The sequence below is a fragment of the Lemur catta genome, chromosome 6 (genome assembly GCF_020740605.2).
Source record: "Lemur catta isolate mLemCat1 chromosome 6, mLemCat1.pri, whole genome shotgun sequence".
Classification (NCBI taxonomy): domain Eukaryota; kingdom Metazoa; phylum Chordata; class Mammalia; order Primates; family Lemuridae; genus Lemur; species Lemur catta.
In genome coordinates this window covers 65,468,531-65,482,580 of record NC_059133.1, presented here as the reverse complement: position 1 = coordinate 65,482,580, position 14,050 = coordinate 65,468,531, and the positions used below count along the sequence as shown (strand labels likewise).

General features: G+C 34.6%; 1 protein-coding gene across 1 annotated transcript in view; it reads left to right on the top strand.

Moving 5' to 3' along the window:
- Positions 1-2,154, top strand: part of LRRK2 (leucine rich repeat kinase 2) — a 129,565-nt gene extending 127,411 nt beyond the window's left edge. Inside the window, exons 50-51 of the mRNA XM_045554018.1 lie at positions 822-893; positions 1,488-2,154. Coding sequence (XP_045409974.1) covers positions 822-893; positions 1,488-1,609 — 194 coding nt within the window. The 3' untranslated portion in view covers positions 1,610-2,154. The remainder of the gene's footprint in view (positions 1-821; positions 894-1,487) is intronic.
- Positions 2,155-14,050: the final 11,896 nt, after the last annotated feature.

Genomic DNA, 14,050 nt, shown 5'->3' with positions numbered 1-14,050 from the left:
CTTTCTGGTCTAGATGAGCATACAGTCCCTCCTAAGTACTGTGCTTTATCCTGCCTCAGTGATTTGCACGTGCTGTTTCTTTCTTTGCTTAGTGAACCTTCTTGCTTAGTTAACTCATACCCTTTTTGAAATGGTAGCTGATGTGTCAAAACCTCGGATAAACCAACAATGATTAGGTCAAAGTTCCCTCTTGTGGCTCTCCTAATACCTCTCTTGCATAGCATTGATCATAGTCATGATTTTTTTTTTCATTAATGTCAGTCTCTTCACTAGAACATAAACTCCATGTGGGTTGGATCTGCTTGTTCCTGTTTACTGCTTTATTCCTGGGACTTAGCCCAGGGTCCAGTATTAATACATAGCAGCTTTTTGGTGACTATTCATTGAATAAATTAGTGAGTGACTGAGAAGAAAATACAATTTTGTCACAGAGTGTCAGTATATCCAGCCATCCAGTTCTCCATCCAGATATTCACATTTGTGCCGTAAAGTAGCCAAGCAATTTCACACACATTATCTCATTTAATATTATAACTTTTGGGGGGAGGAATGTATAAATGTTAAAAACCTATTCTACAGAAAGGTTAAGCTGTTTTTTCAGACTCACGTAATTACAAATTGCAGCAGGGAGTAGATCACAGATTTTCATACTTGTAGAAAATTACTGGTCTTTATTTAATATAAATGAAGTACCTCCTAAAAATAAAATTGTAAATTGAGCTCCAAGGTATTTGCTTCTTAAAATATTAATAACTGTACTTTTTTTAGTCCAGTTTATTATATTGTTTAACAGAAAATTCCTATATTTTGTTTTGGTAAAGGAAGCCTTAAAAACGTCATGCTGGTTTTGGGGTACAACCAGAAAAGTACTGAAGGCCCAGAACACCAAAAAGGTAATATCTAATAGGACACTGTATTCCAAACAGTCAATGATATGAATGATGGTAACATATTATGTGTTTTATAAATTTGTAGTAAATATTACATATGATATAATACTTTCAGTAATTTTAACTGGTAGTTTCTTTATAATGTATGTAATTTAGACATAAATTTTCAAAATTAAGTTTCAGTGATTTAGGAGTGTTAACTATTTATTTTTTCAGATGAAATAGAACTATCAATCACTACAAATTGAGAACTAGCTCAAGTTTAAACTAAATATAATTTTTTAAAACAACTTATCTATATCCATATGAGGTCTAATTTTGACCAGTGTTTGAAAAAGCTCTCTTTCTTTTAGAAAATGAAATGTCAGGCAATTAAATGTTCACAGTCTCCATGAAATTTAGTAGTTAGTTTCTGTAATGTGTTGTAAACATGTTCCATGTATAGTTTTTTATAAATGGCAATAATTTATTGCATTATTTGTAGCTGTATTGTTATATACATTTGTCTAAGTCAATTAAACATAAATGAACCGAATTGAAATAAAAATGTTTTATGGTGGATCTTTGAAACATGATTTCCTTTTTTTCTTTTTCTAGAGATACAATCTTGCTTGACTGTTTGGGACCTCAATCTTCCACATGAAGTACAAAATTTAGAAAAACATATTGAAGTAAGGAAAGAATTAGCTGAAAAAATGAAAAAAACATCTGTGGAATGAGAGGGGTATTGAAAATCTTTATTTTACAATCTGGATGGAAAAATTATTCTCTTCTCTTGTAAATATTTCTTTAAAACTGTTTACATGAAAAGTGTACTTACATTTTTAAATAGCTCGTGTATATGAAGGAATGTTTATATGTTTTATGTTTAATTTAAATATATGTAAAAAATAGTTACCAGTGAAAGTATGTTTTAAAGTGCTATTTAAAATACATATATATTTCCTATATATCCTAATTAATTTTGTGGATTAATTAATGAAAAGAAATCTATAAAGTACTTAATTATAGTAGTCATATTATTTACAAAGTGGATAATTTTTGTTTTGTTGTCCATAATGAAGGTAAACTTTATTTTAAATTCTGTGCTAATACAAGACTGTTGCTTGTTTACTTTCTAGAGATTTTGCAAGGTAGAATAAAAATATTAGGATAGTTTCCCATGTAATACATTCCTTCTTAGATTGCTTTTAAATGCACTATCATATATGCTTGTAAATAGTCAAATGAACTTGCACTAATAAAGCCGCTTGTTGGTGTGTGAGTTCTCTTTGTTGCTGATACAAACAGTGCATCTCACACAAGTTCATCTAAAAGAAAATTCCATTGAAAGGCTGATGGAAAAACATGACTTATTGTCAAAGTCTTTATATCTAGGAAAGACACAGAAGCTCTCTCTTTCTTTATTTTTCTACTCTATCTTTAAATGTGGATATTCTGAAATTTGTATAATTGGTGTAAATACAATTTTCAGTCCTTCAAGTGATATTTTAATGTTTTTATCTGGATTCTCAGTGGTAAGCTAGACCACTGACTACTTGTTTCCTAATCTGCTTCATTCTAATTCTTGTATTCAACTTTTTTCTAAAGTTGTGATGCCATACATCCTAATCATTCAGACAAAAACCCTATTTTCAGAATTATAGAATTCCACAAACCCCACCAAGACCCTGAGAACAAATTTGTAACACTCTTCAGGCTGCTGAGGGTGGAAGGAGCTTTAGCTATGATGGGTAACAATATCTGCTGAGTCTTCTAAATTATACTAAATTGTTTAAATATCTTCCCACAGTAGGAGTATCAGGGCCACGTACCTATGTAATAATTTGAGTGTTATTTCTGCTTTAGGAAAAGCACATTTGTTAAATTCAATGGCCCTGGCCAATATTCATCATTTAAGACAATTCTCTATCGTGGGGCAACTATTTAATACTCTCAGAACCAACTGGCATTTTATTATATGAAAACTTTAAACTTATTTATATTAAGAATAATCAAATTCTTAACCATGAAACATTTTCCACTTTTCAAAGGGACCTGTCATTTAATTTGTTATGTAATTAACAACAAAAAATTCATACATGATGGAACTTTGTTCCAGTGATATTTCTTTCATTGCTACTTTGTTTGTATGTGCAATTTTTTTACCAAAGATAATTATAGAAAAATATGTAAATGAACATTGTATTTAAATGGAATAATAAACATTTTTAAAGCATGATTATGAATTTTATAACTTTGTGATAGTGTTTTACTTTTCAAATGTAGGTCTGTTATCCATCTCATATGAAACTTTGTATTAATCTGTATATGGAACATTCTGCTATGGGAAGGTGCCTACTAAAGTTTTTTCTTGAGGGCCTATGGGATATTTAAATTCAATTTTCTATAATACAGATAATTGCTAGGATTCCAGGATAAAATCTGATGGGCATGATATATTCTATTTTTAAGTTCTCTTAAAAATGTACTGTAAGTGGAATTATTCACTCTTGAGTACTGAAAAAAAAGAAGACTTTTAGAGTAACAGATACATACCAAAAATAGAAACAGTTATTTTTAAGTCTTTCCTGATTAGAGCCCTAAAATAATTTGCTAATAATTATCAAAACATAAGATGTTACTTGAACATAAAATATTCTTTTGGGGAAGTTTTGAATTTAAAAAAGGGAGCTTCTCTGAATCTAATTATTGCAAGCATTCTATTGATTATATGTGAAATATTTTAACTAAAATGCAACTTATTTTTCATCAAAGCAGTGAAATATATTGATGAAACAGAAGAATTAACAAAAAAGATTGTGAACTTTTCTAAATTAAATGTGAATATGCAAATGTTCAGAGGGGATAAAAAGTCCAAAACCCTTGGGACTTTGCTTATTTATGTAATCCATCACTTTTGGTAGCCTGACACCTAAACTAGGGAACTGAATGTTTTCCGTAGAGGCTCATCAGCAATCCAGTAAAAATCTTAAACCATGCCAACTCAGGAGAACTTGACATCCTCATTCTCCTTTCTGGCCAGTTTCCCAGCCAGGTGCCATTGTTTGCAATAACAACTCAGAATCTGGCTGCTTAAAAATACATAGGTACTTGGTTCCTTCTAATTTTTCAGGGCATTTGGAGTATTCCTAGCAACTTGACTTTCAAGCAAGGGTCAAGGAGGCACCTGACCCAAAGGCGTGCTGTCTGAGCACACACTGCGTGGGGGAGCGAGGTGTGGTGCTTTTCTCTCTCTGCTGCCCTCCTGCCCTCCTTGATCTCTACCCTTGCCTGGGAAAACTCTGCTTGAAGGATTCTCAGTCTAAGGCAAAGAGTAGGGAGAGGAAAGGGGTACTAGCATCTGGGTCACGGGGCTGCTTCTGGGCCTCCTTGAGAATCCACTGTTTCATGGCAATCAGGGGCTGGAAAACTAGACTTTATGGAGTACGCTATATGATATATAGCATTCTGACCCAGGCTTCACCACACTTACCTATCTGAACCACCACCAAGAGAAGGTTATCACCATGTATTTATGAAAAAACTGAACAGTGTGACAAATACTCTATTAGAAGTATTATGGGAAAGTAGAGAATGTGTCTACTTGGCCCAAGAATAGAGGATATGGGAGGATCACACACACACAAAAGCATGTATTTAAGCTGAGACTTTTGGGATGAAGAGGCATTCAACAATCTCCAGAGTGAAATTAGCATTCTAGGCAAAGAAATCACATGTGCACTATCTTGGGAACATGAGCTTATTTTAAAGGCATCCTGTCAAATACGTACTGAAATTTGTGACAACTTCTCATTCCTAGAGAAGTTATATCTAGTGTATTTGAGATACCCATAAGTGACTAAAGATGCAAGAGAATTATATATTTATGTATTGATACAGCATTTTTCTATGAAATGAGAGACAAAGCTAATGAGCTGTTTTTTTTTTCTTTTTTGAAAGGAATTGTTTGTTAGGATGAAATGCAGAGAGATGTTTCAAACACCAAGTTTATCTTGTAGGTTAAGAAATTATAAAAGGAATCCATGACGTTATACATACTTATAGTGAAGGACAAGAGATTTCCCCATCTCATTACAAAGTGAGCCCACAGCAACAAAGTATTTGCTATCATGACAAAAGTAAAAGAAACAGGTAGTATATAGTGGAAATGTAATAGTATTGTAGAGATCCAGGGGATAAAATGTTTGCAAGCTAATTCTCTCTCATGTTGGCACTGTTTTGATTTCCTGTTATGCATAGTGTCATTAATGCTGGTGAGGTTATATGTCAGACTAATTAGGCGACCACCAATAGAAGCTGCATGAAGGCAAGGGAGTATTTTCTGACCATAAGCTTTGTTTGGATGGATCTCTGCTGCCAGTCACAAGATGTATTTCTTAATGTCACAAGGTTGAATCAGAAAATCTTTGCCACAGACAGATCAATAAAAACATTGCTTCTTTGACTGAAATAACTCCTTTTAGAAAGAGACAGAGTATGCATATATTAATATATTATAGCTTGGAATGTGGCCCTCTTTGATGAGAGACTACATAAAATTCAGAGTAGACAAAGTATGCCTAAAAATAAATCTAAAAAGAACTCGTACATTCAAATGAAACATATTTTTAATAACGTCACTTTTGGGAGCTTTGCATTTATTCCATCAATGCTGCCATTATTGTTCAGTTTTTCTTAATTACCTTCTGAGTTACTTTAAAAAACAGAGGAAGAAAGAAACAAAGAAAAAATTGCAAAAGAAAGCAGTCAGAAGGAATATATATTTAGAATTGGAAAAGACCTTGGTCTAAATTCCAGATTCAGCCTTTATCGACTTAGTGAACTGGAGTAAGTTTCCCAAATGGCCTGAGAATCAGTTTCTTCATCTGTAAAATGGCGAGAGTAGTACACCCACCTTTTTGGGGGATGAGGATAAAATGAGAAATTATGCAATTAATTCCCAGGCATGATGCATGCAACCACCACTCCATGAGGGATTTCACACTGGATATCAGCTTCACTAAAAATATATTTCTCTAATAAACTGCACTTTACTATATGTCTTGTATCGTTGGAAGTTACTCCTGCAAACCATTAATGATAAATCCAAGTTGCCGAGGGCTTTTATCTAATTTGCCAAACAATTAAAGCCTGAAAAGAAACTATTACCAAGATATTGACTCTAATTATATTTTATGTGTGTGCTTTTAGCAAAACCTGTGGCCAGATATGGCTAGAAAAATGATCTTTGCCCTCATCATGTGCATATCATTGCCTTCTTGTCTGGTTCCATTCCCACCTACCAATCTCCCTTTCTGTACTACACTGATTTGAATTCCACGTCAGTCTGTGACAGCAAGAGGATTTCCTTGTATGGAAACAACAATGGTAGTTGCAAAGATTTATCAGTGTTTTTGTCTGCAATTACTGAAATAAGCACATTAAATGTAATTCTATCCGTGGCATTAACTACAAACATTCTTCATTTGCTAGGATGAAGATCAGTGCAATTGATAACATTTATGATTTTTTTCTATTCCAGTGACTAGCCTGCAGCTGCCAATTTCTTGATAGTGCATTTTTCATTCTGATCAGGGTAATGTTTTGTGCAACAGAAGGAGAGTGAGATTGCTCCAATTTTTTGTTCTTGATTTTGGGGGTTAGGTGTGGGAGAAGAGGTCAACACTGAGGTAGAAGATCACTGAGTGAAAACTCTTCTGCTTTAGCACAGAATTACTTTTTCTATGTAACTTACAAACATTACAACCTCTTCTTTGCTCTGCTTTCTTCCCCTCCCCTCCTGCAATATAAGGTTTTTCTATTTATCTGTTTCACATCCATTATGTCTTAGCAACATTACTAACTAGCATAACGCCTGCGGCATATAATTACATATGGGAATTAAATTTCACATTCAAAACCTTCTACGAATTTCTGATAAATTTTTTTACAGTCCTTTATTCTTGCAGTAGGGAATTATAAAATAAATGGGATCATTTCAGTTTTATGTGTCTTTGTGCTTGAGTAAAGCTGGGAGTACCTTTGGCTCTCAGTAAACTGTGTGTTTAACAAGAGGGATTTTATTTCAAAAATAAATATAAGTCTTAGCTGCACACAATAGAATGTCTTCATTGATACATATTCATTTCAAAAGTAAACACAAGTGGTAGCAATACATACTAATACAATAAGCGAACTGTTATGTTAAGCTTTTAAGTCAACTCAATCACATTTTCACTAAATGTTTTCAATTATTTTATATGCTTTGGTGTTCCATAAAGAGAATTAGTAGGTGACAATTACAAGGAAATGAGCTGTCCTTCATACATTGACTACTGACATTTTACTTTTTACTTTTGGGTTACTGACTGTACATTAAAGAGAATGGTTTTCCACGTGTTACTTATATTCTAAATGTCATCCTGTAAATCGATCTATAAATTATTTAATTGTTCTTTCAAGTAAACTTTTATACTTTTAAGGTAATGTAAATAGGAAGAAAGAAAGCTGACAGAATAGGAAGCATTGATTAAAAGAGATTTTTACAGCACAATTATACATTATGGAAAATGTGAAGAAATAGTCAACCTAAATCTTTAATCACTAGTTGGAATCCTGTGTTTCAAAAACCTGTGGACAAAATCTCCTTTGTAAGACTACACAGGCAGAAGAATTAACCATTTTTTTTCCCTCATTTTGTATGTCAGAATCAAAGAAATTGCAGAGGTCAGGAGCATGACCTCTGGGCTCATGAGCCTGCCCCCATCTCCTTGTTATGCTGCTGTGTTGCTCAATCTCTTTTGGTATCAATGTCTTCACATGTAAAAAGGTATTAAAATACTACCACATACAGCTGTTGTGAGGAGCATATTCTTCTCAGATCCTCCTTATGCCCAAGCCTCAGAGAGCTTTTAGGTGCTTTATATTTGTTGATAAGAGGAAGGAGAGTTTTGAAATTTGAAGCTGTAGGTGGAGCCAATATTCTTCTGATTATTCATTTGCTGGGTTACATGAGTGAATGACTAAGGTCCCTGCATTACATATATTATGGATATCAGTGACTGGTAAAGCTGGTAACTTGGCCTCACATTGAACTAATACTTTAAATATTTGTTTAGCATTTATTTAGTGGGACCTGGGAGAAACTGACTATACATTAATAAAAATAATATGAAAACAAATTGGCTTTGGTTTCATTTCCAGTAATATGGTAATGATTTGAAAAAAGTCCACCTGCTGAAAACTAATATGGTCAGCTAAAAAGAAAGATAAAGTATTTTAAAAAATCTAAAACTATCAAAGATCTGATAAGATGCTATGGAATTATATGGCCAAAATCAAAGCGGGAACACAAAGATGTATGCAAAGCACAAAAGCTGTTTTGTTTTTTTTTCTTGTGAGCATTTGCTGAACCTAGTAAATTTGAGCTTCAGTTTTCTCAGCCTTGAAAGGATTGAAGAACAGAAGACAAATCCCAGCACCCCTCAAGGTTAGGAGTCAAATACATGGGTATTCCCACTAGGCTGAGGCAGCAAAAAGATATAACTTAGTGTGAGAACCAGAAGTAAAACTGCCCACTTGCTACTCACTGGGGATGGCAAGACCCTGAGAAAGCCCCGTAAGGCATCCCTCCTAGAGTTGCAGCCCAAATTCACATCATTGCTGTTACTTAAAAAGTCACTCAAGCTATAAATTAAATGAAAATTTCAGACAGAGCAGACTTCAAAATAGGGAAAGTTATTAGGGAAACGATGAGCATTACACAATGATACAAGGGTCTTTACGCTCAGGTAGAGCACTTTTTGAATGTGGGATGCCTGAAGAAGGCGGAGTGACTCTGGGCACGGCAACACTTTCAGCAGGGGCATCTCTAGGAGAGGACGAAAGATAAATTGACCACTGTCCTAGCAGCTGGGGGAAATGAGTCCTTCAGTTCTTGGTGGCATTGAACAGCATCTATGGTAGAAAACTTAAATCTTTATATGTTTGGAAATTAAAAAATATATGTGTAAATAATTGTCTTGAACACTTGATTTTAGTGAAATTGAGATGCGGTTTCAAAGGACTTATGGTGTATATGGAACAGAAAACCTAAAACATGGGGAGGCTCATTAAAGAGTCACTCTTCAATAGAAGCCAGAACTCAAAATAACTACAGTCATATGGTATATAACAATGTTTTGGTCAACGATAGAGTGCATATAAGATAAGAGTTCCATAAGATAATAATGGAGCTGAAAAATTCCTATCATGTAGCAATATAACATCATAGCATAACACATTACTCATGTATTTGTGGTGATACTGGCATAAACAAACCTGTGCTGCCAGTCATATAAAAGTTTAGCATAAACAGTACATAATACTTCATAATGATAATAAGCAAATATGTTACTGGATTATGTATTTACTGTACTATACTTTTTAATCATTATTTTAGTATGTCCTCCCTTTACTCATTAAAAGAGTTAACTGTAAAACAGCCTCAGGCAGGTGCTTCAGGAGGTCTTCCAGAAGAAGGCATTGTTATCAGGAGATGACAGCTCCATGCCTGTTATTGCCCCTGAGGACCTTCCAGTGAAAGAAGATGTGGAGGTGGAAGACAGTGATGTTGATGATCCTGACCCTGTGTAGGCCTAGGGTCAGCTTCATGTGTGTGTTTGTGTCTCAATTTTTAACGAAAGAGCTTAAAAAAGGTCAAAAAAATTAAAAGATTAAAAATAGGAAAATGCTTATAGAAAGGATATAAAGAAAAAATTTTCATAGTTGTATAATATGTTCATGTTTTAAGCTGCGTTATTACAAAAGAGTCAAAGTTAAAATAATTTAAAAGTTTATAAAGTAAAAAAGTAATTTTTGTATTTTTTTATCTCTTCAGTTTTAGTTTTTGATTTTCCCCAGCCTGTCGAGTATTCGTAGACATACATGGGTCACAGATCATGAAATAAGCCATACATTTCCAGCTAACATCACTACATCTTGCCTTCTTCAATTTTAACATCACAGTTAAGCCTACACATTCAAGATAATTCTGAAATTTTAGGCTTAGATTGTTCGGTATTCAGACATACTGAGAAGAAGAGAAGAACACGAGTTTGGTGCAGATGACTATTTAATGTTTGACAGGTTTATTTAAGCTTCTTGCAAAAACACACAGAAGGGAATGTTCAATGGGCAGATGGGCAGATGTGAATGCAGATCCAAAACTCAGCAGAGATTGCAGGGTCAGAGGTAGATTTCTAAGCCATCTGTTGAGAGGCCATCTATATTTGTTTGATAGGGCTGCCAGAACCACAGAATGGATGGCTTAAATAAGTAAAATTTATTTGGGCTGAAAGTCTGAGATCCAGGTGTTGGCAGGGTTGGTTCCTTCTGAGGCTGCGGGGGAACAATCTGTTTCAGGCCTCTCTCATTGGCTCGTAGATAGCTGTCGCCCCCCTGTGTCTTCACATCAGCTTCCTTCTGTACCTGTCTATGTCCAAATTTCCTCTTCATATAAGGCAGCAGAGTATTGGATTTAGGTCCACCCTAATGACCTCATTTTAATTTAATTACCTCTTTAAACATCCTGTCTACAAACAGGGTTGCGTTCTGAGGTATTGGGGATTAGGATTTCAACATATGAATTTTTTCCACTTATATAGAAATTTAGCCCATTATACCATCATTTAAAACTTGGGACAGTATGTGCTGGACAATGTGCAGGGCATGTTGAGAAAAGAGGGCTCTGGAAAACATCCATACTCGAAAGAGATAGAAGGGAACAGACGCTGAGAAGGAGATAATTCAGTGGAATAAAAAATGGCAGAACATTCAATGAGAATCTATTTGGACTAAGTAAAGTAAATGAATTTGGTGATGAAGCTGTGTGTGGTGACCATTGATAGCACAGAGATTACAGAGTGGAAAGGACTGAAAGGCTGACTGAAGTGCGTAAAGGAGTATGTCTAACTAAGAAGATACAATGAGAATGGAAAGATGACAGCAATGTTAAGAAGTAGAAGATGACAGTTGAAAAGAAGGAGCTGATACTATAACTGTGGAGGTAATTGCGCAGGACAAATGATAGAGGGACTTTTAACATATGACTTAAGATTGAGCACAAGAAACCATTTCAATGATACAAATGCAAAGAGAAGTCACAGATTCAGAGCTTTTGTCAGGAATCCAGCTTATGCTAGACCTATTTATCAAGAGAAGGCCGATGTTCAAATTCCTCTTGAAATTTTATTCAGGAAAGTTGATATGACAGCTGTAAGTATCAATGCCACTATAATATCCTGCTCAGAGCCCTGACAAAATTTCTTTTTTATACTCTTACAAAATCACTATCTGAAAGTCTGTTCCAACATTGTCAGTTTCTGCCTATTAAATGCTACTCTGAGGAAATTTTGAGAAGTTCAATTGGAGGTGGTAAATTACTATAGAAAATTATTTATTGTCTGTATCTAATGTTAAATGTTATTTGTGTTTTGAATAATTTTATCAATTTAAATAATATTTCTTCAAAAATTTAATTGTATTGTTATTTCTCTTGGAATGAAACTTTCCATATGACAAACATTCAGTTTTCAGACACTCAACTTTCAAACGTAATTTTAGGTTATAATATATATAAAAATAGAAAACTTTCTGTTCCACAATCCAAATATATACTGTTAACATTTTCTGTATTTCCTTCTGGTACAAACGCTGTTATGAAAACAAAAACTATCTTGCCCATACTGATGCTATTGTTCTTTCAACTGTTGACTTTTCCTCTGACAGTGTAACATTAAGTGTACAGCCACTTAAGCCACATCCTTTCTAATCAAGGACACATTTGACTATTGTTCTTTTTGATGGATATGCTTTTAAGCTATGTACAGTAGTTATTTAGTACGTTTTCATATTATTAGGTGGTTTTATCCAATTGATAAACTATTACAAAAGAATTAAAGTGCTTAACTAGCTACCTGAAAATAAGTTCCAAAATGAGTCTACTCCCTAGGAAAAAAAAATCATTTTCCTTTTACGAATCCTATTTATCTGCTAAGTTGATAGTATTAATTCATATATATAAAATACATACTTTGATACTGATATTAATTACAGGTGCTTTGCAATTGAGAAGACAAAAAAGTTTTCATACATAATCGTTGAATTATCAGGTTCTTCATGAAGTTAATAAAAACTCATATAAAGGCAACAAGTATGTAGTATATTGGCATTTTCTTGTTATATTGACTTTTAGCTTCACTGTAAACTAAATTTTATCTACAGCTATTAACATTCCAGTGAAAAAGTTCTAGGAAACATTAGAACTTTGTGTCTATTTTTCACTAGTAGACAACTTTGAACTGGTGAAATAAAACAAAAACTGTTAACACCAGTAGTACAACATTTGCCCTTTGTATGAGTCTGGATTAGAAGTTTCAAATGGTGGGAAGCCTGCCTTTTTTACTTTCTCTCTTTCTCTCTCTCTCTCTCTCTCTCTCTCTTTTCTTTCTTAGATAGGATCTCATTCTGTCACACAAGCTGGAGTGCTGTGGCTCAATCCTAGCTCACTGCAGCCTCAAACTCTTGGGTTCAAGCAATCCTCATGCCTCAGGCTCCCAAAGTACTGGGATTACAGGTATGAGCCACCTCCCCCAGCCAGAAGCTTTCCTTAACCATCAATGTTTTCCCAGTTTTAATATAGCATGAAGTCATTGTATATTGTATTATATTGAATTATATAGCTTAATGTAAATAGCTGCAGTATAAAGCCTATTTGTGACCATTATTGTTGCCATTATTATTTAATCTGTTTTTGAGCCCAACAAAATTCTTCACTAAATCATTCATTCAATATTTACTAAGCACCTAGTATGTGCCATAGTCTTTTCCAGGTGCTGGTTCTTAGAAATGAACAAAACACACAGAGATCCCTGCCCTAAATGAGTATAGGGAAGGCATGGCATGGGTGAGGTATGTAATATAAAGTAAGATATTCAGGAAAGGTCTCCATGTGAAGTTGGTATTTGAGCCAAGACCTAAATGAGGTGAGGGAGTGATATATGGGGAAATTAGCAATTACATGAAAACATAAGAAAATTTGGAAGAAATTTAAAAGACCTTTAATTTATTTGGAATTTGGTGTAAAATGTTAATAGTGCCAAAGATTTTATGCTATCTATCCATCTTTTTAAACATCTATTTAAAACATACGCAAATTATCCAGATTTTGAATCCCTTACATATAGAGACGGTTTACCTTATTAAAGCTAAAGTCTAATCATAACTCTGGAAAAAAGTTATTTTCAAGGAAAAAATAATTACAGTACGTAGGAGTGCATACTACCTATTTGCAAAATATGTCATTGAAACCTGAGTTTTAATGAGGTAAGGGAGCACATTCTGTGGTTATCTGAGGGGAAAGCGTTTTAAGGAATGGAAACAGCAATGCAAAGGTGGAATCGTGAGTGTGATTCCGAGTTGGGATTGTACCTGCTGGGCTCCAACAGCAGCAGGAAGGCCTCTGAGCCTGCAGAGGGAAAAGTAAGAGCAAGTGGGTAGGGGGTGAGATCAGAGAGTTGGGGGCTGGTGGAGCAGGGTCTTATTAGCTGCAAACCCACTGTGTAATCTGGGTGAGAGGTGAGGGTGGCATGAATGAGGGGGAATCAGGGTGGTGGAGGTGCTGAGAAGAGATGGTATTCCAGATTTATTTTAAAGTGAGAATTTAGAAATTAAGAGGATTTTTGGATGGAATGCTTGGGGGATGAGAGAAAGAGAGGTGTCAAGGATGGCTCCAAAATTTTGGGCAAGGTAACTGGAAGGACAGAGTTGCCATTAATCGGGATGGAAAAGACATTGGGAGAAGCCCATTTGTGGAAGGGGTGGATCTAGAGTTTCCTGTTGGACACATTGAATTGGAGCTGCCCAGGAGACATTCAAGCCTGGAGGTTAGGAGAAAAGTCCAGGATGGATATATAACTTGGAAGTAATGGGCATAGAAATGATATTTAAATTCATAGAATGTGGACACAATCTGTAAGTGAATGAATGTATACAGAAAAAAAAAAAAAACCCGGAAATTGAAAAGTCTATAAATAAAGTGTACCAAGAAGGAGAAATTGATCAACGATATTCAGTACTGTTGAGTTTAATAAAATGAAGACTGAAAACCGATAATGGGATTCACAAAAGGAGATCACCAG